Source organism: Hippopotamus amphibius, chromosome 1, assembly GCF_030028045.1.
Source record: "Hippopotamus amphibius kiboko isolate mHipAmp2 chromosome 1, mHipAmp2.hap2, whole genome shotgun sequence".
NCBI classification, from domain to species: domain Eukaryota; kingdom Metazoa; phylum Chordata; class Mammalia; order Artiodactyla; family Hippopotamidae; genus Hippopotamus; species Hippopotamus amphibius.
Genome location: NC_080186.1, coordinates 28,042,193 through 28,058,501, shown reverse-complemented (window position 1 = coordinate 28,058,501; position 16,309 = coordinate 28,042,193). Strand labels below are relative to the sequence as shown.

Here is a 16,309-nt window from a genome sequence, read left to right as displayed (position 1 = left end):
TGTTGGTAGGAATGCAAATTGGTGCAGCCATTATGGAAAATAGTATAGAGCTTCCTCAAAAATTAAAAACAGAACTACCATATGATCCAGCAATTCCACTTCTAGGTATTTTTTACCCAGAGAAAACAAAAACACTTAATTCAAAAAGATACATATGCACCCCTATGTCCACTGCAGCATTACTGACAACAGCCAAGATACGGAAACAATGTAAGTGTTCTGGATGAATGGGTAAAGAAGATGTGGTGTACACACACACCCCCACACACATACACATATAGTTACATACTGGAATTATTACTCAACCACAAAAAAGGATGAAATCTTGCCATTTGCAACAGCAGGGATAGACCTAGATGGTATTATGGTAAGTGAAACAAATCAGAGAAGGGCAAATAGTATATGATTTCACATATCTGGTATTTAAAAAACAAAACAGATGAACAAACATAACAAAACAGAAACAGAATCATAGACAAAGAGAATAAACAAGTGATTATCAGAGGGGAGGGGGTTGGGGAGATGAGAGACATAGGTGAGGGAGATTAAGAGGTACAAGCTTCCAGTCACAAAGTAAATGAATCATGGTCATGTTATAAAAGGTACACTGTGGGGAATACAGTCACAATTATAAATATGTAATATCTTTGTATATTAATATTGTAGCTAGACTTATCCTGGTGAACATTTTGAAATATGTTAAATCAGTATGTTGTGCTCCAAGAACTAAAACAGTATTGCAGGTCAGTTATATTTGAAAAAAAAAAAAAAAAACAAATTCTTAGAAAAAGAGATGAGATTTGTGGTTACCAGATTTGTGGGGTAGGAGGAGGGGGAACTGGATAAAGGCAGACAAAAGGCACAAACTTCCCATTTAAGATAATTAAGTACTAAGGATATAATGTGCAACATGATATATAAAATGAACACTGCTCTATGTTGTATAGGAAAGTTGTTAAGAGAGTAAATCCTAAGAGTTCTCATAATAAGGAAAAAAAATTTTTAGTTTCTTTAATTTTTTATCTATACGAGATGATGGGTGTTTACTATCTTACTATGGTATTCATTTCATGATGTAGGTAAGTCAAGTCAGTATGTTGCGCACCTTAAACTTATACAGTGCTGTATGTCAATTATATCTCAATAAAACAAAATAAATAAATGAACCATGGAAATGGGGGAAAAGTTGTTTTTCACTATCAGCAAAATAAAAATGAAGTCAGAATAGGAGCAAAAGTCATATTTGACAAAAGAATTATATCCATAATAAAAAAACACAACTCAATAAGATGACAACCAACTCAATAAAAAATATGCAATAGTTTTGAATACACACTTTATCAAAGAAGATACACAAATAGCAAATATACATTTGAAAAGATGCCCACATATTAGTCACAAGAAAAATACAAATTAAAGCCATAAATTAATACCACTACACATTTACTGGAATGGCTAAAATTAGAAATTGACAATACCAAGTATTAGTAAAGTCATGGAGCAGACAGAACTCACAGACTGCTGGTGGGAATTCAAAATGGTACATCCACTTTGGAACAGTTTGGCAGCTTTCTTACAAAGTTAAAAATACACATAAGACCTAGCAATTTCACCCCGGATATCTTTCTCCAAATGAAAGCATACATTCTTCATAAAGAGATTTATACTAGAATGTTCACAGCAGCTTTATTTAAAATGCCAAAACTGGAAATAATCCAAGTTTCCATCAGCTGTTAAACAATTAAATAAACTGTGGTTTATCCACAAAATGAAATGCTCAGAAATAAAAAGGAATGAACTAGCAATTCATGAAACAATATGGATGAGTCTCAAAAATACTATGCTATCTGAAAGAATCCAAACACAGAAGAATACAAATTATATGATTCCATTTACATGAAATTTTAGAAAAGGCAAAGCAGTACCATTTTGCATCAATCTGCAAAGCAGATCAGTGGTTGTTAGGAGCTGGAGATGAAGACTGACTGGAAACGGTAACAAGGCAACTTCTTGGAACAAGAAAAGTGTTATGATTGTGGTGGTAGTTACATACTGAATACATTTATCAAAGCCTATCAAATTGTACACTTAAAATCTATGAATTTTTAAATGTAATTATAACTCAGTAGAGCTAATTTTTAAAAAGGATGCTATTATTGTTTTAATTTTGGTATGGGAAAGTCCTGTCAACATGTAAAACAGTCTTTGTGAACTTCACTATTATAACTACACTGCATAAAACAGTGAACCTCATTATTATAATATGTTTAAAACCTAAATTTAGAGACTTTAAAAAAGAGGAAAGTCTGTAACAAGGATTAGAAAAACAAAACAGAAAAATCCTTGAATTATAGAAACAAAATAAAAAGTCCCTCCTAAAGAAATGTAAAATAAAATATATGGATTTTTACTTCAAAAAAGCAGAAACGAAAACACAAAAATACAAGGTTGGAAAATAATGAAGAAAAGAAAATGCTAGAAAAATTAAGCTATTGCTTACTCTTCGTCTGGGCTGGGGGAAGCCATCTCTGTGTCGTCTTCTTGTTCGGGAACGTGCCTGAATTCCCTGTCCTTTATTCAGTGGATCAAAGGATTCTATGATAAGCAAGAGAAAGCATAATGTGAAATAAATAAGACCTAAATAAAGACTTAGGTTGAAGGAGGAAATATCAGGTAATCATCACTATATTCATTATTTTGTTTATAATAAAATATGGACTTTACTTATATACTTAAGAAAACAAGGATAAACAGCATGTATAAAAACCTTATTAACAATCAAGTAAACCTCTTATGCGACTTCCCTGGCGGCACAGTGGTTAAGAATCCACCTGCCAATGCAGGGGACACATGTTCGAGCCCTGGTCGGGAAAGCTCCCACATGCCACGGAGAAACTAAGCCCATGTGCCACAACTTCTGAGCCTGTGCTCTAGAGCCCACGAGCCACAACCACTGAAGCCTGTGTTCCACAACAAGAGAAGCCATTGCAACGAGAAGCCCACGCATCGCAATGAGTAGCCCCCACTCACTGCAACTAGAGAAAGCCCACATGCAGCAACGAAGACTCAATGCAGCCAAAAATTAATTAATTAATTAATTAATTTTTAAAAAGAGCGAAAACCCCTTATGACTGTGGGAAAGTTAAAAACAACAACAACAAAAACAAATTAACCCCTTATAAAGAATAATATGGTATGAATTAATACCCACAAAGGCAGGGACTATTTGTGCCCTAGATAGTTATCACACTTTATAACTGCTTCATAATGTCAATTCAGAGTTGTGCCAATCTTCTAGTAAAGGACTTTCAGCAGACAATTTACACTGCACAAACCTGATGGAAAATCTGCTTCCAGATCCTGTTCAGTTTCCCCTTTTGAGAACTGCTTCACTTCTAAATCAGCCTCTTGGACAGTATTTGACTTTAAGGCATAATGATTCAATTCTTCCTCCCAGCTATGTGGAGTAGATACTGCCTCTGATTCAAGGTCACCACTGTAAGTACTTCCTTGGTCTGAAATATATAGAAAACAAATAAGCACTCAAAATGAGATAAAACTCATGACGTGCTCAGAAACCTCCCTGAAACCCTAAATACCAAAAAGTCAGGTATGGTTGCTGGACAATTCCGTGGGTACACTCAAAAATGAAGTAACTTATTCACCACTATCACAGAACTGGATTTACATTCTTGGTACACACTTTAGACCATTATTTCAATTAATTCTTAAAACAAATATCTGAGGTACCTTTTATTAGTCTCTTTATAAATTAGCACAAAACCACAGATATCTGACGCCCCCTACAAACATCTAAAATTGCAAATATTAAATCCAAGGATACTAATACTTTATGGGTTTGTATCACTAACAAAGGATAATATTTCTAAGATTCAAAATACATTTAAAGTTACAAACCTTTTTCAAATATCTTGGTATCTAGAAAAAGTTCCTGTTCAGAAGTTTGGGATCCTAAAGAAAAGCACACAGTAAGTCAAATTATATGTATATATAAAACAAATTGCATCTCCAACAAAATAACTGCACTAGGGAGGGTCTATGTAAATAGCCTTCATATGTAGAAAGAATGATTCATTAATAAAAATTTAGCATTAGTGATAAATACAGTGAAATTACAATTGGTAACAGTGGTTACACTTCTAGACAGCAGTTAGAAAGAAGCCATGGCAACAGAGACCTTTATTTTGGATTCTGGGCTATCTCATAAATTCTTTTTCTTTTTTTTAACCACCACACACACACACACACACACACACACAATATTTATTTACTCATAAGCTGACAAATCTGTTTTAAATTGCTTTTTTCCTTCCCCAAATAAAATATGCTTTACCAAGCAGTAGAAAGCCAACAGACTTAGAATATAAATACATGAGGAATCAGCACATGGAACTAAACAGAAGAAAGTTTTATCAATTATAAACTACTTTAATTTTTTTGTTTTGTTTTCAATTTTTTGGCTACCCCACGCAGCATGTGGGATCTTAGTTCCCTGACCAGGGATCGAACCTGCGCTCTCTGCAGTAGAAATGCAGAGTCTTAACCACTGGGCCGCCAGGGAAGTCCCTATAAACTACTTTAAAAGTAAAGAGTTTAGGGAATTCCCTGGCATTCCAGTGGTTATGACCTGGTGCTTTCACTCCTGGGGCCCAGGTTCAATCCCTGGTCAGGGGACTAAGATCCCACAAGCTGTACAACGAGGCCAAAAAAAAAAAAAAAAAAGAAGAAGAAAAGTAAAGAGTTTAAAGATTTAAAGCATTATTTACAAAACTAAAAACCACATTTTTTTAAAAGCCAAAAAAAAAAATTATCTCTTTTCCCTGAAATCAAAAATAAATGAGCCAGAATTTATCAGTTGGAATTAATTTCTCCCCCCTTTATATTTCTAAACCATTTGATTTTACTTACACTATGATAATTGAAACTGTCTGTCTTGAAGCTCAGTTTTTAAAGTTTTTCTGTTTGACTCAACTGCAGGCTAAGGCAAAGTCACAATACTTGCAGAGAGGAAACGTGATGAATGCTGACTATTAATGTGAACAGAGAAGCCAACTTAAAATGAGGTCTATCATCAGGAATTGCCTGAACTTCCAAAATAAGTATTAGAAATTAGAACATCAAGCATGGGGCAATATCCTGTGACATTAAAATCCACATACAAATGAGTCAGAATAATAAAGATTGTACACCGAAGAGCAAAATGAGACCAGAAACTTTGGGATAATAACAAAAAGCTTTTTATCTATCTCTTAGAGTACATCTGACTTGAAAACCTACTTGCAACACAACAGAAAAGTTGACAGTAGTCTTTTCAAATGCTACTGTGTTCTGAAAATCATCTAGAATGTATTATGCAAAATCAGAACCCAGTGGCTAGCTTTATAAAAATTATCACAGAAAAAAAAAATTGTCAGGAAAGAGTAACTTCTTGGCTCATTAATGATATATGAAAAGGCCATTGCAAAAATTCACCTGTACATTTCAACTACCTTTAACACCATTTCCTCTATCTCTTCTTATGATTGTATTTCTTCTTATATCCCCAAATTAAGGAGGTGCCAATTAAGGCTAACAACTGTTCTGGAATTTAAACTTCTGAGTTCTGGTTAAAATCCTTTCTTTGGAGTCAGACAGACCTGGATTCAACTTCTGATTCCATTATTTCCTGATTTCATAACCATGGCAAGCCTATTTTCCAAAAGCGGAACCTAAAGTAAACAGTACCTCCCTCATAGGGCTGTTGTGAAGATTAAATGAGGCGATGCACACAGTGCATTCAGGATAATGCCTAGAGTACAGCAAGCACATAAATGTTAACTATTGTTATTATCATTACTCTACACTCATACAATGGGATCCATCTATAGGTTATTTTGAACCAAATGGTTTTCCATCCTAAAATTCTATTTACCTTCTACCAACATGCTGATTATTATACAACAGTAATTTTTATCTGGAGACCATGGCTTTGACTACAGGCATAAAGTCAGAACATGATCATGAAACATGGATTTATAGGTTATTCTTCTGGAATCACTAAGAACTGTATCAAAACAGTTTCCTTCATAAACAGGATAGAGCTTCAGAGTTATCAACAAGTTTAACAAGCCCCTAGACTTCGTATTTAAACACAAATAAAGCTTTTAGAAACCCCCTGACTAACACTTAAAATTACTTGAGCTACCTGAAAGTCTGTAGGTGTGTTTTTCTTTCTTTACTTTAAAATTATACCAACCTCCCTGAGATAGAGTCTTCTCCTTCTCTTCATCTTCTGCAATCATTTCTGCCATCTCAAGGAGATCAGCTTCAAAAGGATGTGAGGGAAGCTTTTCCTTAATGTCTTCAATACTCTCGGCAACTTTATCTTCGTTATCCATTGAGGATGGAATAAGCATAGGGACAGGCATCTGAAAAACCAAGGACAGACTGAAGAGTTTCTTGGGCAAAAGGTCTATCATCAAAACTATTATCTGTGAAACCATTTAAATACAAAAATAATAAACAAATCCAAGATATTCTATTGTTAATGATTGAAACAGTCTTGCTAGTTTGTTTTTATAAGACTACAGCCATTTAAATAGAAATTCAGTAACTGCTTTTTTGGACATGTAACAAAATGTGTCTCTGAATCCTTTAAAAGAATAATTAGGTAATGAACTTCTGTTTTATTTCTGACTATATTTCTTGCTTAATATTTTCACACAAGTGTTTCTCTTAAGAATTCAGTACCCAGAGAATATATGTTTCCAATAAAAAAAGAATACATTTTTCTTTAATAAAAAGTCAGAATCCTGTAAATCACAGTATTCCTCTTTTCATCCTTGCTACAATCTAGGAGTCTAGCACTCACATATTTCTGATCTTTTTCTATGTCAGTGGTCTTATAGTGTTTAAAATATTTTTTAAAAGCTAAATCATAACCTTCTCTGAGAAGGCAGGGTACAAATAGAAGCAATCCTTTATATACTCCACATTTAAGTTGTACAGCAATATGATAATAGCCAACAGAGTCAGGTATATTTTACCAACAAGTAAAACGTCTTTTTATGGAGCTGTCAAATCTTAATGGAGAAAAATGTGCACTAAATTAGCCTTAATCTCTAAATAATTACTCACTGGAACTGGAATTCCAAATGGGACTGGCGTATACTGAGTATAAAGATGAAGAGGTATAGGTACAAATACTGGTACTGGAACTGGCACCACAATAACTTGGGGCTGAGCTGGAGTGTCTTCTAATGGAAAAAAACAACCCACGAAAAAAACAAAGAGGGTTAGAAACAACATTTTAACTAAAAAAAATTTTTTTAGGCATATGAAGACTTGTAATTCAAAACAAGTGTAATTTTAATTAAAATTTTTTTTAAAGCATGTGGAGGTTTACAGTTCAAAAGAGGTATCTATGATACCAGGAGTTCACAGAAAGGAGAAATAGCAAAGAAAGGCTTGAGTATAACAGCACTAACAAAAAGTGGGTAACACAATAATTATCACTGATAAGAGGATAAGATGAACAGAGGATATAACTTGGATGGATGAATGGAACAGTGATCTTAGAAGAAAGGTATAGAAAACTTAAGATGAATAAGTAGTGTATGGTAAAGAGGAGAATGAATAGGCAGAAGAGCCATTTCTGTGAGGCTATAATACACATTTAAAATCATTAGACAGTGGGAAACTACTGCAGATTGGTTAGCACAAAGTAATGTGATGAAAATCGCATTTAAAAAGATTAATTTGGTTACCATCTTCACATGGGATAGAAAGTATACAAAGTGGGAGGTAACTACAATATATAGAGCAAAGATGATGAGGGCCTTAACTAGGATAGTTATGATACCTGTAGAAAAAGAATAAGTATACACAGCAGAGGTTCTAAGACATTTTTAAAAAAATGAAACAGAACTTGGGAACTAACTTAAACATGAGTAGGGAAAAAGTGGGAAGGATGGAGGTAGGAGTCATTCAGTTATTTAACAAACATGAGTAGGGAAAAAGTGGGAAGGATGGAGGTAGGAGTCATTCAGTTATTTAACAAGTATCTAGAGTCTTTTCTGTAGGCCAGAAAAATATGCTAGATAACTATAAAATCATTAACGTAAGAGAAAGGTAATTCTAGTAAGAAGAAGTAAGAAGATCAAGACGGCGGAGTAGGAGGACATGCACTCACTCCCTCTTGCAAGAGCACCAAAATTACAACTAACTGCTGAACAATCAACGACAGAAAGACTGGAACTCACGAAAAAAGACACCTCACATGCAGAGACAAAGGAGAAGCCGCAGTGAGACAGTAGGAGGGGCACATTCGCGTTAAAATCAAATCCCATAAATGCTGGGTGGGTGACTCACAAACTGGAGAACAGTTATACTGCAGAAGTCCACCCACTAAAGTGAGCGTTCTGAGCCCCATGTCAGGCTTCCCAACCTGGGGGTCCAGCAACAGGAGGAGGAATCCCCAGAGAATCAGACTTTGAAAGCCAGTGGGAATTGACTGCAGGACCTCCGAGGACTGGGGGAAACAGAGACTCCACTCTTGGAGGGCACACAAAAAATAGTGTGCTTACTAGGACCCAGCGGGAAGGAGCAGTGACCCCACAAGAGACTGAAACAGACCTACCTACTGGTGATGGAGGGTTGCCTGCAAAGGTGGGGGGCAGCTGTGGCTCACCAAGGGGAAGGGGACACTGGCGGCAGGGGTTCTGGGAAGTGGTCATGGGCATGAGCCCTCCCAGAGTCTGCCATTAGCCCCTCCAAAGAGCCTGTAGGCTCCAGTGCTAGGTAGCCTCAGGCCAAACAACCCGCAGGGTGGTAACACAGACCCACCCATTGGCAGACAAGCAGATTAAAGTGTCACTGAGCTCCGCCCACCAAATCGGATTAAAGTTTTACTGAGCTCCCCTCACCCAGCCCTACCCACCATCAGTCCCTCCCATCAGGAAGTACCCACGAGCCTCCTAGATAGCTTCCTTCACAAGAGGGCAGACAGCAGTATCAACAGTATTTCATCTTGTGGAACTGAAAACCACAGCCACAGAAAGACAGAGAAAATGAAAAAGCAGAGGACTTTGTACCAGATGAAGGGACAGGATAAAACCCCAGAAAAACAACTAAATGAAGAGGAGATAGGCACCCTTCTAGAAAAAGAATTCAGAATAATGATGGTGAAAACGATCCAGGACTTTGAAAAAGAGACTGGATGCAGAGATCGAAAAGTTTACCAAAGACCTAGGAGAATTAAAGAGCAGACAAGCAGAGATATGCAACACAATAACTGAAATGAAAAATACACTAGAAGGAACCAATAGCAGATTAACTGAGGCAGAAAGGTGAATAAGTGACCTGGAAGACAGAATGGTGATAATCACTGATGTGGAAAAGAATAAAGAAAAAAGAATGAAAAGAACTGAAGACAGACTAAGAGGCCACTGGGACGATGTTAAACACACCAACATTCGCATTATAGGGGTCCCAGAAGGAGAAGAGAGAAAGGACCTGAGAATATATCGGAAGAGATTATAGCTGAAAACTTCCCTAACATGGAAAAGGAAACAGCTACCCAAGTCCAGGAAGCTCAGAGTCCCAGGCAGGATAAACCCAAGGAGAAACACACCAAGACATATAGTAGTCAAATTGACAAAAATTAAAGACAGAGAAAAGTTACTGAAAGCAACAAGGGAAAAATGACAAATAACATACAAGGGAACTCCCATAAGGTTCACAGCTGATTTCTCAGCAAAAACTCTGCAAGCCAGAAGGGAGTGGCATGATATATTTCAAGTGATGACAGGGAAGAACCTACAACCAAGAATACTCTACCCAGCAAGGATCTCATTCAGATTTGACAGAGAAATCAAAAGCTTTCCAGACAAGCAACAGCTAAGAGAATTCAGCACCACCAAACCAGCCCCACAATAAATACTAAAGGAACTTCTCTAAGTGAGAAATATAAGAGAAGAAAAGGACCTACAAAAACAAAAGCAAAACAATTAAGAAAATGGTAATAGGAACATACATATCGATAATTACCTTGAATGTAAATGGACTAAATGCACCAACCAAAAGACACAGACTGGCTGAATGGATACAAAAACAAGACCCATATATATGCTGTCTACAAGAGACCCACTTCAGACCTAGGGACACATACAGACTGAAAGTGAGGGGATGGAAAAAGACATTCCATGCAAGTAGAAATCAAAAGAAAGCTGGAGTAGCGACACTCACATCAGATAAAATAGACTTCAAAATAAAAAATGTTACAAGAGACAAGAAAGGACACTACATAAAGATCAAGGGATCCATCCAAGAAGAGGAGATAACAATTATAAATATATATGCACCCACTATAGGAGCACCTCAATACATAAGGTAAGTGCTAACAACTATGAAAGAGGAAATGCAAGGCAGAAATAGAGACACAGATGTAGAGAACAAACATATGGACACCAAGTGGGGAAAGCAGGGAGGGTTGGGGAGGAATGAACTGGGAGATTGGGATACCAAATTGTACACTCTAAATATATGCTGTTTATTGTCTGTTAACTGTATCTCAATAAAAGTTCTTAAAAAAAAAAAAAGGAAGTGAAAAGCTGGCAATCTGACTAGGTTTAGAAGTGGGAAATAACATGGGATCAACTTTACCATCGTGCAGTGAACATTAAAAAAAAATTATCTGATTAGAGATGTCTGATAACCAAGCTACATAATGCTAAATTAAGTCACTACTTTGGGATTGACATGTACACTGCTATCTTTAAAACAGATAACCAACAAGGACCTACTATAAAAAAATAAAAATAAAAAAGTATTTAAAAAAATAAAAATTTTAAAAAGTCACTATTGATACAATAAAAATACAGGACTAAGTCATCTATAGCCTTGCTATTCAACATGATCCATGAACCAGAAGCACTGATATTACCCAGGAACTTAAAAGATGCAAAACCTCAGCGCCACTAAATCAGAATCTACTCAGTAACATTCCCCAAGTAATTCATATGCATATTTAATGTTTGAGAAGTACTGGCCTAGAGGATAACCTTCCAGATCTAAGAATCTAGGATTCCTTTCTATTTTAAAAATTCTGGGGGCTTCCTAGGTGGCGCAGTGGTTAAGAATCCGCCTGCCAATGCAGAGGTCACGGGTTCGATCCTAGCTCCAGGAAGATCCCACATGCCACGGAGCAACTAAAGCCCGTGTGCCAAAAAATAAAAAAAAAAATTAAAAAAAAAATAATAAAAAAATAAAAATTCTGGGATTTTCAGATGGCAGCATGAGGAGCTCCACAGACCAAGTCCCTAGGGAAACAAGCAAAGCTGGTGAAAACCTAAAAAATAACCATTTATATTCTTTGGAAATTGTTTTAAGGTAATACAGCAAATGAAGAAATATTTATTCAAGAAAATCTACTAAATACAGTAAGAACAGTAGGAATCTATGACATCTGATCTACCACCTGCTCCACATCCCTGTCTCAGACAGCTCAATATGACAGAAACTTCACTCTGGAATGGGTGTGACAGAAAGAATGGGCTCCTATTCCTTCAGCTCCCAATCAAGGGTTACTGTATCTCACCAGGAGGGGCAGGCCACTATCATTTCTTATCCCCTCAAACTCCAGATTAAAGAGGTTAATTTCCTAGTGAGTCCAGTATCACCCACAAGAGAAAAACTACTACAGGAATAGCAGGCCAAGAAAACTGGGGTCTGAACTGCCTTCACCCCACTTGTAGCGCAGTGATTCCATGTTAGGAGAGGCAAGCTGAGAAGATCAGAAGCTCACACTGTGCCCGCCATCCAGAAAAGTAGTGGCTCAAAGAGCATAGAGGCAGTTCAAAAGAAGAGACGGCCCTGAAGCTCTCCCCAAAGGAACTGACTTTATTTGAAGTAGAGTATGGAAAAGTTCAAACCTAAGGGCGCTCTAGAAAACAACAGTTCCTCTTAATTAAGACCTTGTTTATATAATTCCAAAGTCCATGCTTACCCCATATTACACTACCATGAATAAGGAAATTGAATGAAGCATTCGCAGTATGGTATTATCAACTACCTTCTCTTTGCCATAACTTGTTAAGTTGATGAAAATACCTAACCCACAGGGATATCCTGAGAACTCAATTGGGCAATGTATATAGCCAACCAGACACAACACCTATGAAATAGAAGGCACTATTAATGTAATCAGATTAATTATTAATTAATTAATGTGACCAGATCCTATATTCCTTTCCCCTAGGAAAAATTAAATGAAGAAAGCACAAGGAACACACCTGTCTGGCATTCTTTGTTTTGGGTATGCGGTTTGCAAGAGGTGGCCTTGGTCTGTGTGATGGGTTTACACAATAAAGCTTTATTCTTCAAGAGTCTTGGAGGCTGGGAAGGTGGCAGTTTCAGGGCATCTGTTTGTGTACTTGCCTAGTAAAAAAAAATAAATCAGAAACCAAAAGCTTATCATTAATTACAGGAAATATTATAAATATTATATAATATTATATTTCAAATTATTATAATTTCAACAGAAATACTATATTGGAATGACTTGGAAGACAAAGAACATAAATAAATATGTAAGAAATATAATATTCCTGAAATATCAGTAGCAATAAAGGAATATTTTGATAACTATATATTGACTCTGAATGTATCTAATTACCAGTTCTGTTTACCAAGAAAAATGTCATTTGTATTGTGAGATACTGTTGATCAGTAACAATGGTGGTTGAGCTTAAAATGAGAACTTTGTTTCTTGACTAAGTCTTTGAAGAATTAGTTTCAAGACATTAGAAATAATAAGACCACTTATGATCGTTTAAGCAACTTGAAAAAAGATGACATGATATACGCAGTTTATTGTATGTCAATTATATCTCAATAAAATTCTTTAAAAAGAAAATTAAAAAAAAAGATGACATGAAAATTGTCCCAGAAGCCAAGAAACACTTCAAAAATGCCACTGTTCTAGTCATAAGTTTTTCTCATTATTTATTTTTTCCCTCTTTTAAGAGACAAAGCACAAAAATAGAGTTAAAAAAAAAGAATGCTTATTTATAATATAATCTGCACTGAGTGGGAAACCAATTATATTTTATAAATACTTTAAAATCTGACTACATTACAAAATGCCCCAAAATCTTATATGCTTGAATTCTGTACAATTTATTTAATTCTGTACAATTAAAATCTAAAACAAAAACCTTCAGTAACTATTATACAGAGGGATACCAAGCATTCAAAGAAACTAAAGTACATAAAAGACCTAACTAAATAACCAGAAAATCCTGTTCTTGAACAAAATTAAATGAACTCATGAAATTTATTCTATATAATAAACAAAAAATAAAGGAGGGCAAATCAGCTTAGGCATATTCTTACTGCATAAAAATGGAAAAGACAGTGGCGATACCAATAAAAACAATAAAACTTACATCCCCAATGATTTTTGCTGTTACTGTTGGAACTGCACCTGATATAAATAAAAACATATAATTTAGGCTCTTATTATTTAAACATTAGTGTTAAAAGCAGATTTTTGGAAAATAAACACAAAGTTTCATAATAAAAATATGTATTATCTTACTTTAATTCAGGGGAAGAGTAACATCTAAAGTGTAATATGAGAGGGCTTCCTAGGTGGCGCAGTAGTTAAGAATTCCCCTGCCAATGCAGGGGACACGGGTTCCATCCCTGCTCCAGGAAGATCCCACATGCCATGGAGCAACTAAGCCCGTGTGCCATAACTATTGAGCCCATGTGCCGCAACTACTGAAGCCCACACACCCAGAGCCCATGCTCCACAACAAGAGAAGCCACAGCAATGAGGAGCCAGTGCACCACAATGAAGTGTAGCCCCCAGCTCGCCACAACTAGAGAAAGCCCGTGTGCAGCAACAAAGGTCCAACACAGCCAATAAATAAATAAATTTTAAAAAACAAAAAAGGATAATATGAGAAAAAGAGATCTGGAAACCACAAAAACACTGTTTAATGCCACAGCAGCACACAGTGAGCCACTATTTCTAATACGAATGTGACAAACATACAAAAATGATCACTGACAGAAAAACAGTAGAGAACCACTGTATTCAACCTCAAAAAGGCTAGATAAATGCTTTCAAATCAAGTCATACCTTGTAAGACACTGTTAGAATTCACTGTGGGCTGAGCAGCAGGAGCACTTGCTAATGATACTACATTAGCTATAACTGGAGTTGAATCTTTTCTTAGAGATGGGGGCCCTGCTGAAGCAGTTGGCACCATGGAAATACTTGCTGATTAAAATAAACAAAAATAAGAAAGCCTCATGTGATTTTTACGCACATACATAGAACCAACATCTCAATGAGGTTAAACAATGTTTTTAGGTTAGAGCAAATCCTGTTGGAGTGAAGTGTCACCTTCAGGATTAAATGGATTTTTTTCTATTTTTTAATTAGTGAACCTTAAAAGTATTCCCTGTACTTTTCTTGCATAACTATGCATGTGGTATATTTAAAAGGCTATGTGATTTAGATTCTATGTTCTTTCTCTCAAATCCTTTTCTAAGGAAGTCAAGGTGTATATCTTCAATTGTAAAACATTAACTGCCATTCTTTCCCATACAGTTCTTACAGAGTTTATCTGACTCAGTATACTCAGGGAAAACTAAAAGAACTCGTTTTTACAGGGCATTAATCTAAGGTGTTAAAAAGAGATCTAAATGTTAATGTCATTGAATAGAATGAAATTTATGTTTCATGAAATTATCGAGAATTGTTTAAAGTTCTCAATCTGTAGTACAGTAGTTAGTCCCTGGCATTGATCAAAGACTAAAGTTTAATTTTACCTGCATTGTTTTGTGAAGGTGGGTCACATATACTTTGCTGATTACAGAACATCAAGATACAAAGCAGGTTACAGAAATGTTTCATTTCTCCCCGCCATTTCAAGGACTCACTGAGCTTACCCTGTCGCTTACAACCATCACATTTGGCCATCTGAAAAAGAAACAGATGATTGTAAAGAAGTAAGAAACAAATTATCTATGGTCTGATGGAATAAAAGCAGCTGTAGATAAAAAGTAAGGAAATTTCCTTAGAATTTAAATCACAAAAATGAAGGTTAACTCTCCTGGGCGGAGGGGCAATATAGAGGTAAAGGACTAAGAGGTACAAACAATTATGTATAAAATAAGCTATAAGGATATACTGTACAACAAAGGGAATACAGTCAATATTTTATGATAACTACAAATGAAGTATAACCTTTAAAAAATGTGAATCAACCTATTGTACATCTGTAATATATAACATTATACCTCATGAATACTTCATTTTTTTTTTTAAATGCAGGTTAACAATCCTAACATTGGAAATATTTACTTATCTATCAACTATTTCATACAACATTAAAAATGGTCACATTATAGAGACGACAATAAATAGTAATTTAAAAAAAGTGAAATGGAAAAAGACTGATCTTCCTTAAAGATGCCAGAAGACAACTGATTTTAGCTAAACAATAAATGAATAAAATTATAATTTTAAATATTTTAATGTTTTAAGACTGCTATGTCTACAAGGAAATTAAAAACAAAAGTAATGTAACAAGTGACATTAAAGTCTTTTTAAATCTTATATTAATACTGGAGAACAGAATACATTTAATACTTAAAAGTTTTAAATCATTAATTGCACTTCACATTATTTGAAAGAAAAAAAAGAAGGGAAAAATATATCCTCACTTGAAAAACCCAGGAATGTGAATTATATTTACCTGATAGAACAGAACTGTATATTTGGACATGCATTCTTCACAACAAAACTCTTCTACTTTTCCCCCTAAATTATTCTGTACCAATTTGGGAGATGTCTGTAAACAATAACTGCACATTTTACAGTGATTTCCCCAGCGTTTTGCCAAGTCATGTTTATAAAGCAATTTGCAACCTAAAAAAATCAGAGAAGATAAAATTAACATTAGGGAGAAACAGTAAGTATTTACATCTTTAATTTAAAAGCCCTACAACAAAGTTTGTACATTTGGGTTCTCACCAATTAGTAGATCAAGAGATCAATTTAGAGGATGATACTACCATTTACTTTTTTTAAATGAAATAAGACAGCAGAGCAAATATTACAGTGCATCATACATACTAAAAGTCAGTTTTATTTCATGAAATTTTTGTTTTATTTGGGTATGTGATCATACACTGGGTCACAATGTAAAATGTATGTCTTTTTCGTGTTGTGGTCAAAAGGTTTGAAAGCCACTAGTCTAGGAGGCTAATCCTGCATGGTTTTAAAATAAAACAT

The 16,309-nt window shown here is 35.3% G+C and overlaps 1 protein-coding gene across 11 annotated transcripts in view; it reads right to left on the bottom strand.

Moving 5' to 3' along the window:
- The window catches only part of ZMYM4 (zinc finger MYM-type containing 4), a 179,666-nt gene that overhangs the window by 33,728 nt on the left and 129,629 nt on the right, over positions 1-16,309 (bottom strand). For all 11 annotated transcript variants that reach the window (XM_057704739.1, XM_057704789.1, XM_057704730.1 and 8 more), the window contains 10 exons: positions 15,771-15,943; positions 14,842-14,992; positions 14,147-14,287; positions 13,446-13,483; positions 12,291-12,435; positions 7,138-7,256; positions 6,257-6,428; positions 3,919-3,972; positions 3,336-3,515; positions 2,501-2,595 (listed from right to left, as the gene is read on the bottom strand). In XM_057704739.1, coding sequence (XP_057560722.1) covers positions 2,501-2,595; positions 3,336-3,515; positions 3,919-3,972; positions 6,257-6,428; positions 7,138-7,256; positions 12,291-12,435; positions 13,446-13,483; positions 14,147-14,287; positions 14,842-14,992; positions 15,771-15,943 — 1,268 coding nt within the window. The remainder of the gene's footprint in view (positions 1-2,500; positions 2,596-3,335; positions 3,516-3,918; positions 3,973-6,256; positions 6,429-7,137; positions 7,257-12,290; positions 12,436-13,445; positions 13,484-14,146; positions 14,288-14,841; positions 14,993-15,770; positions 15,944-16,309) is intronic.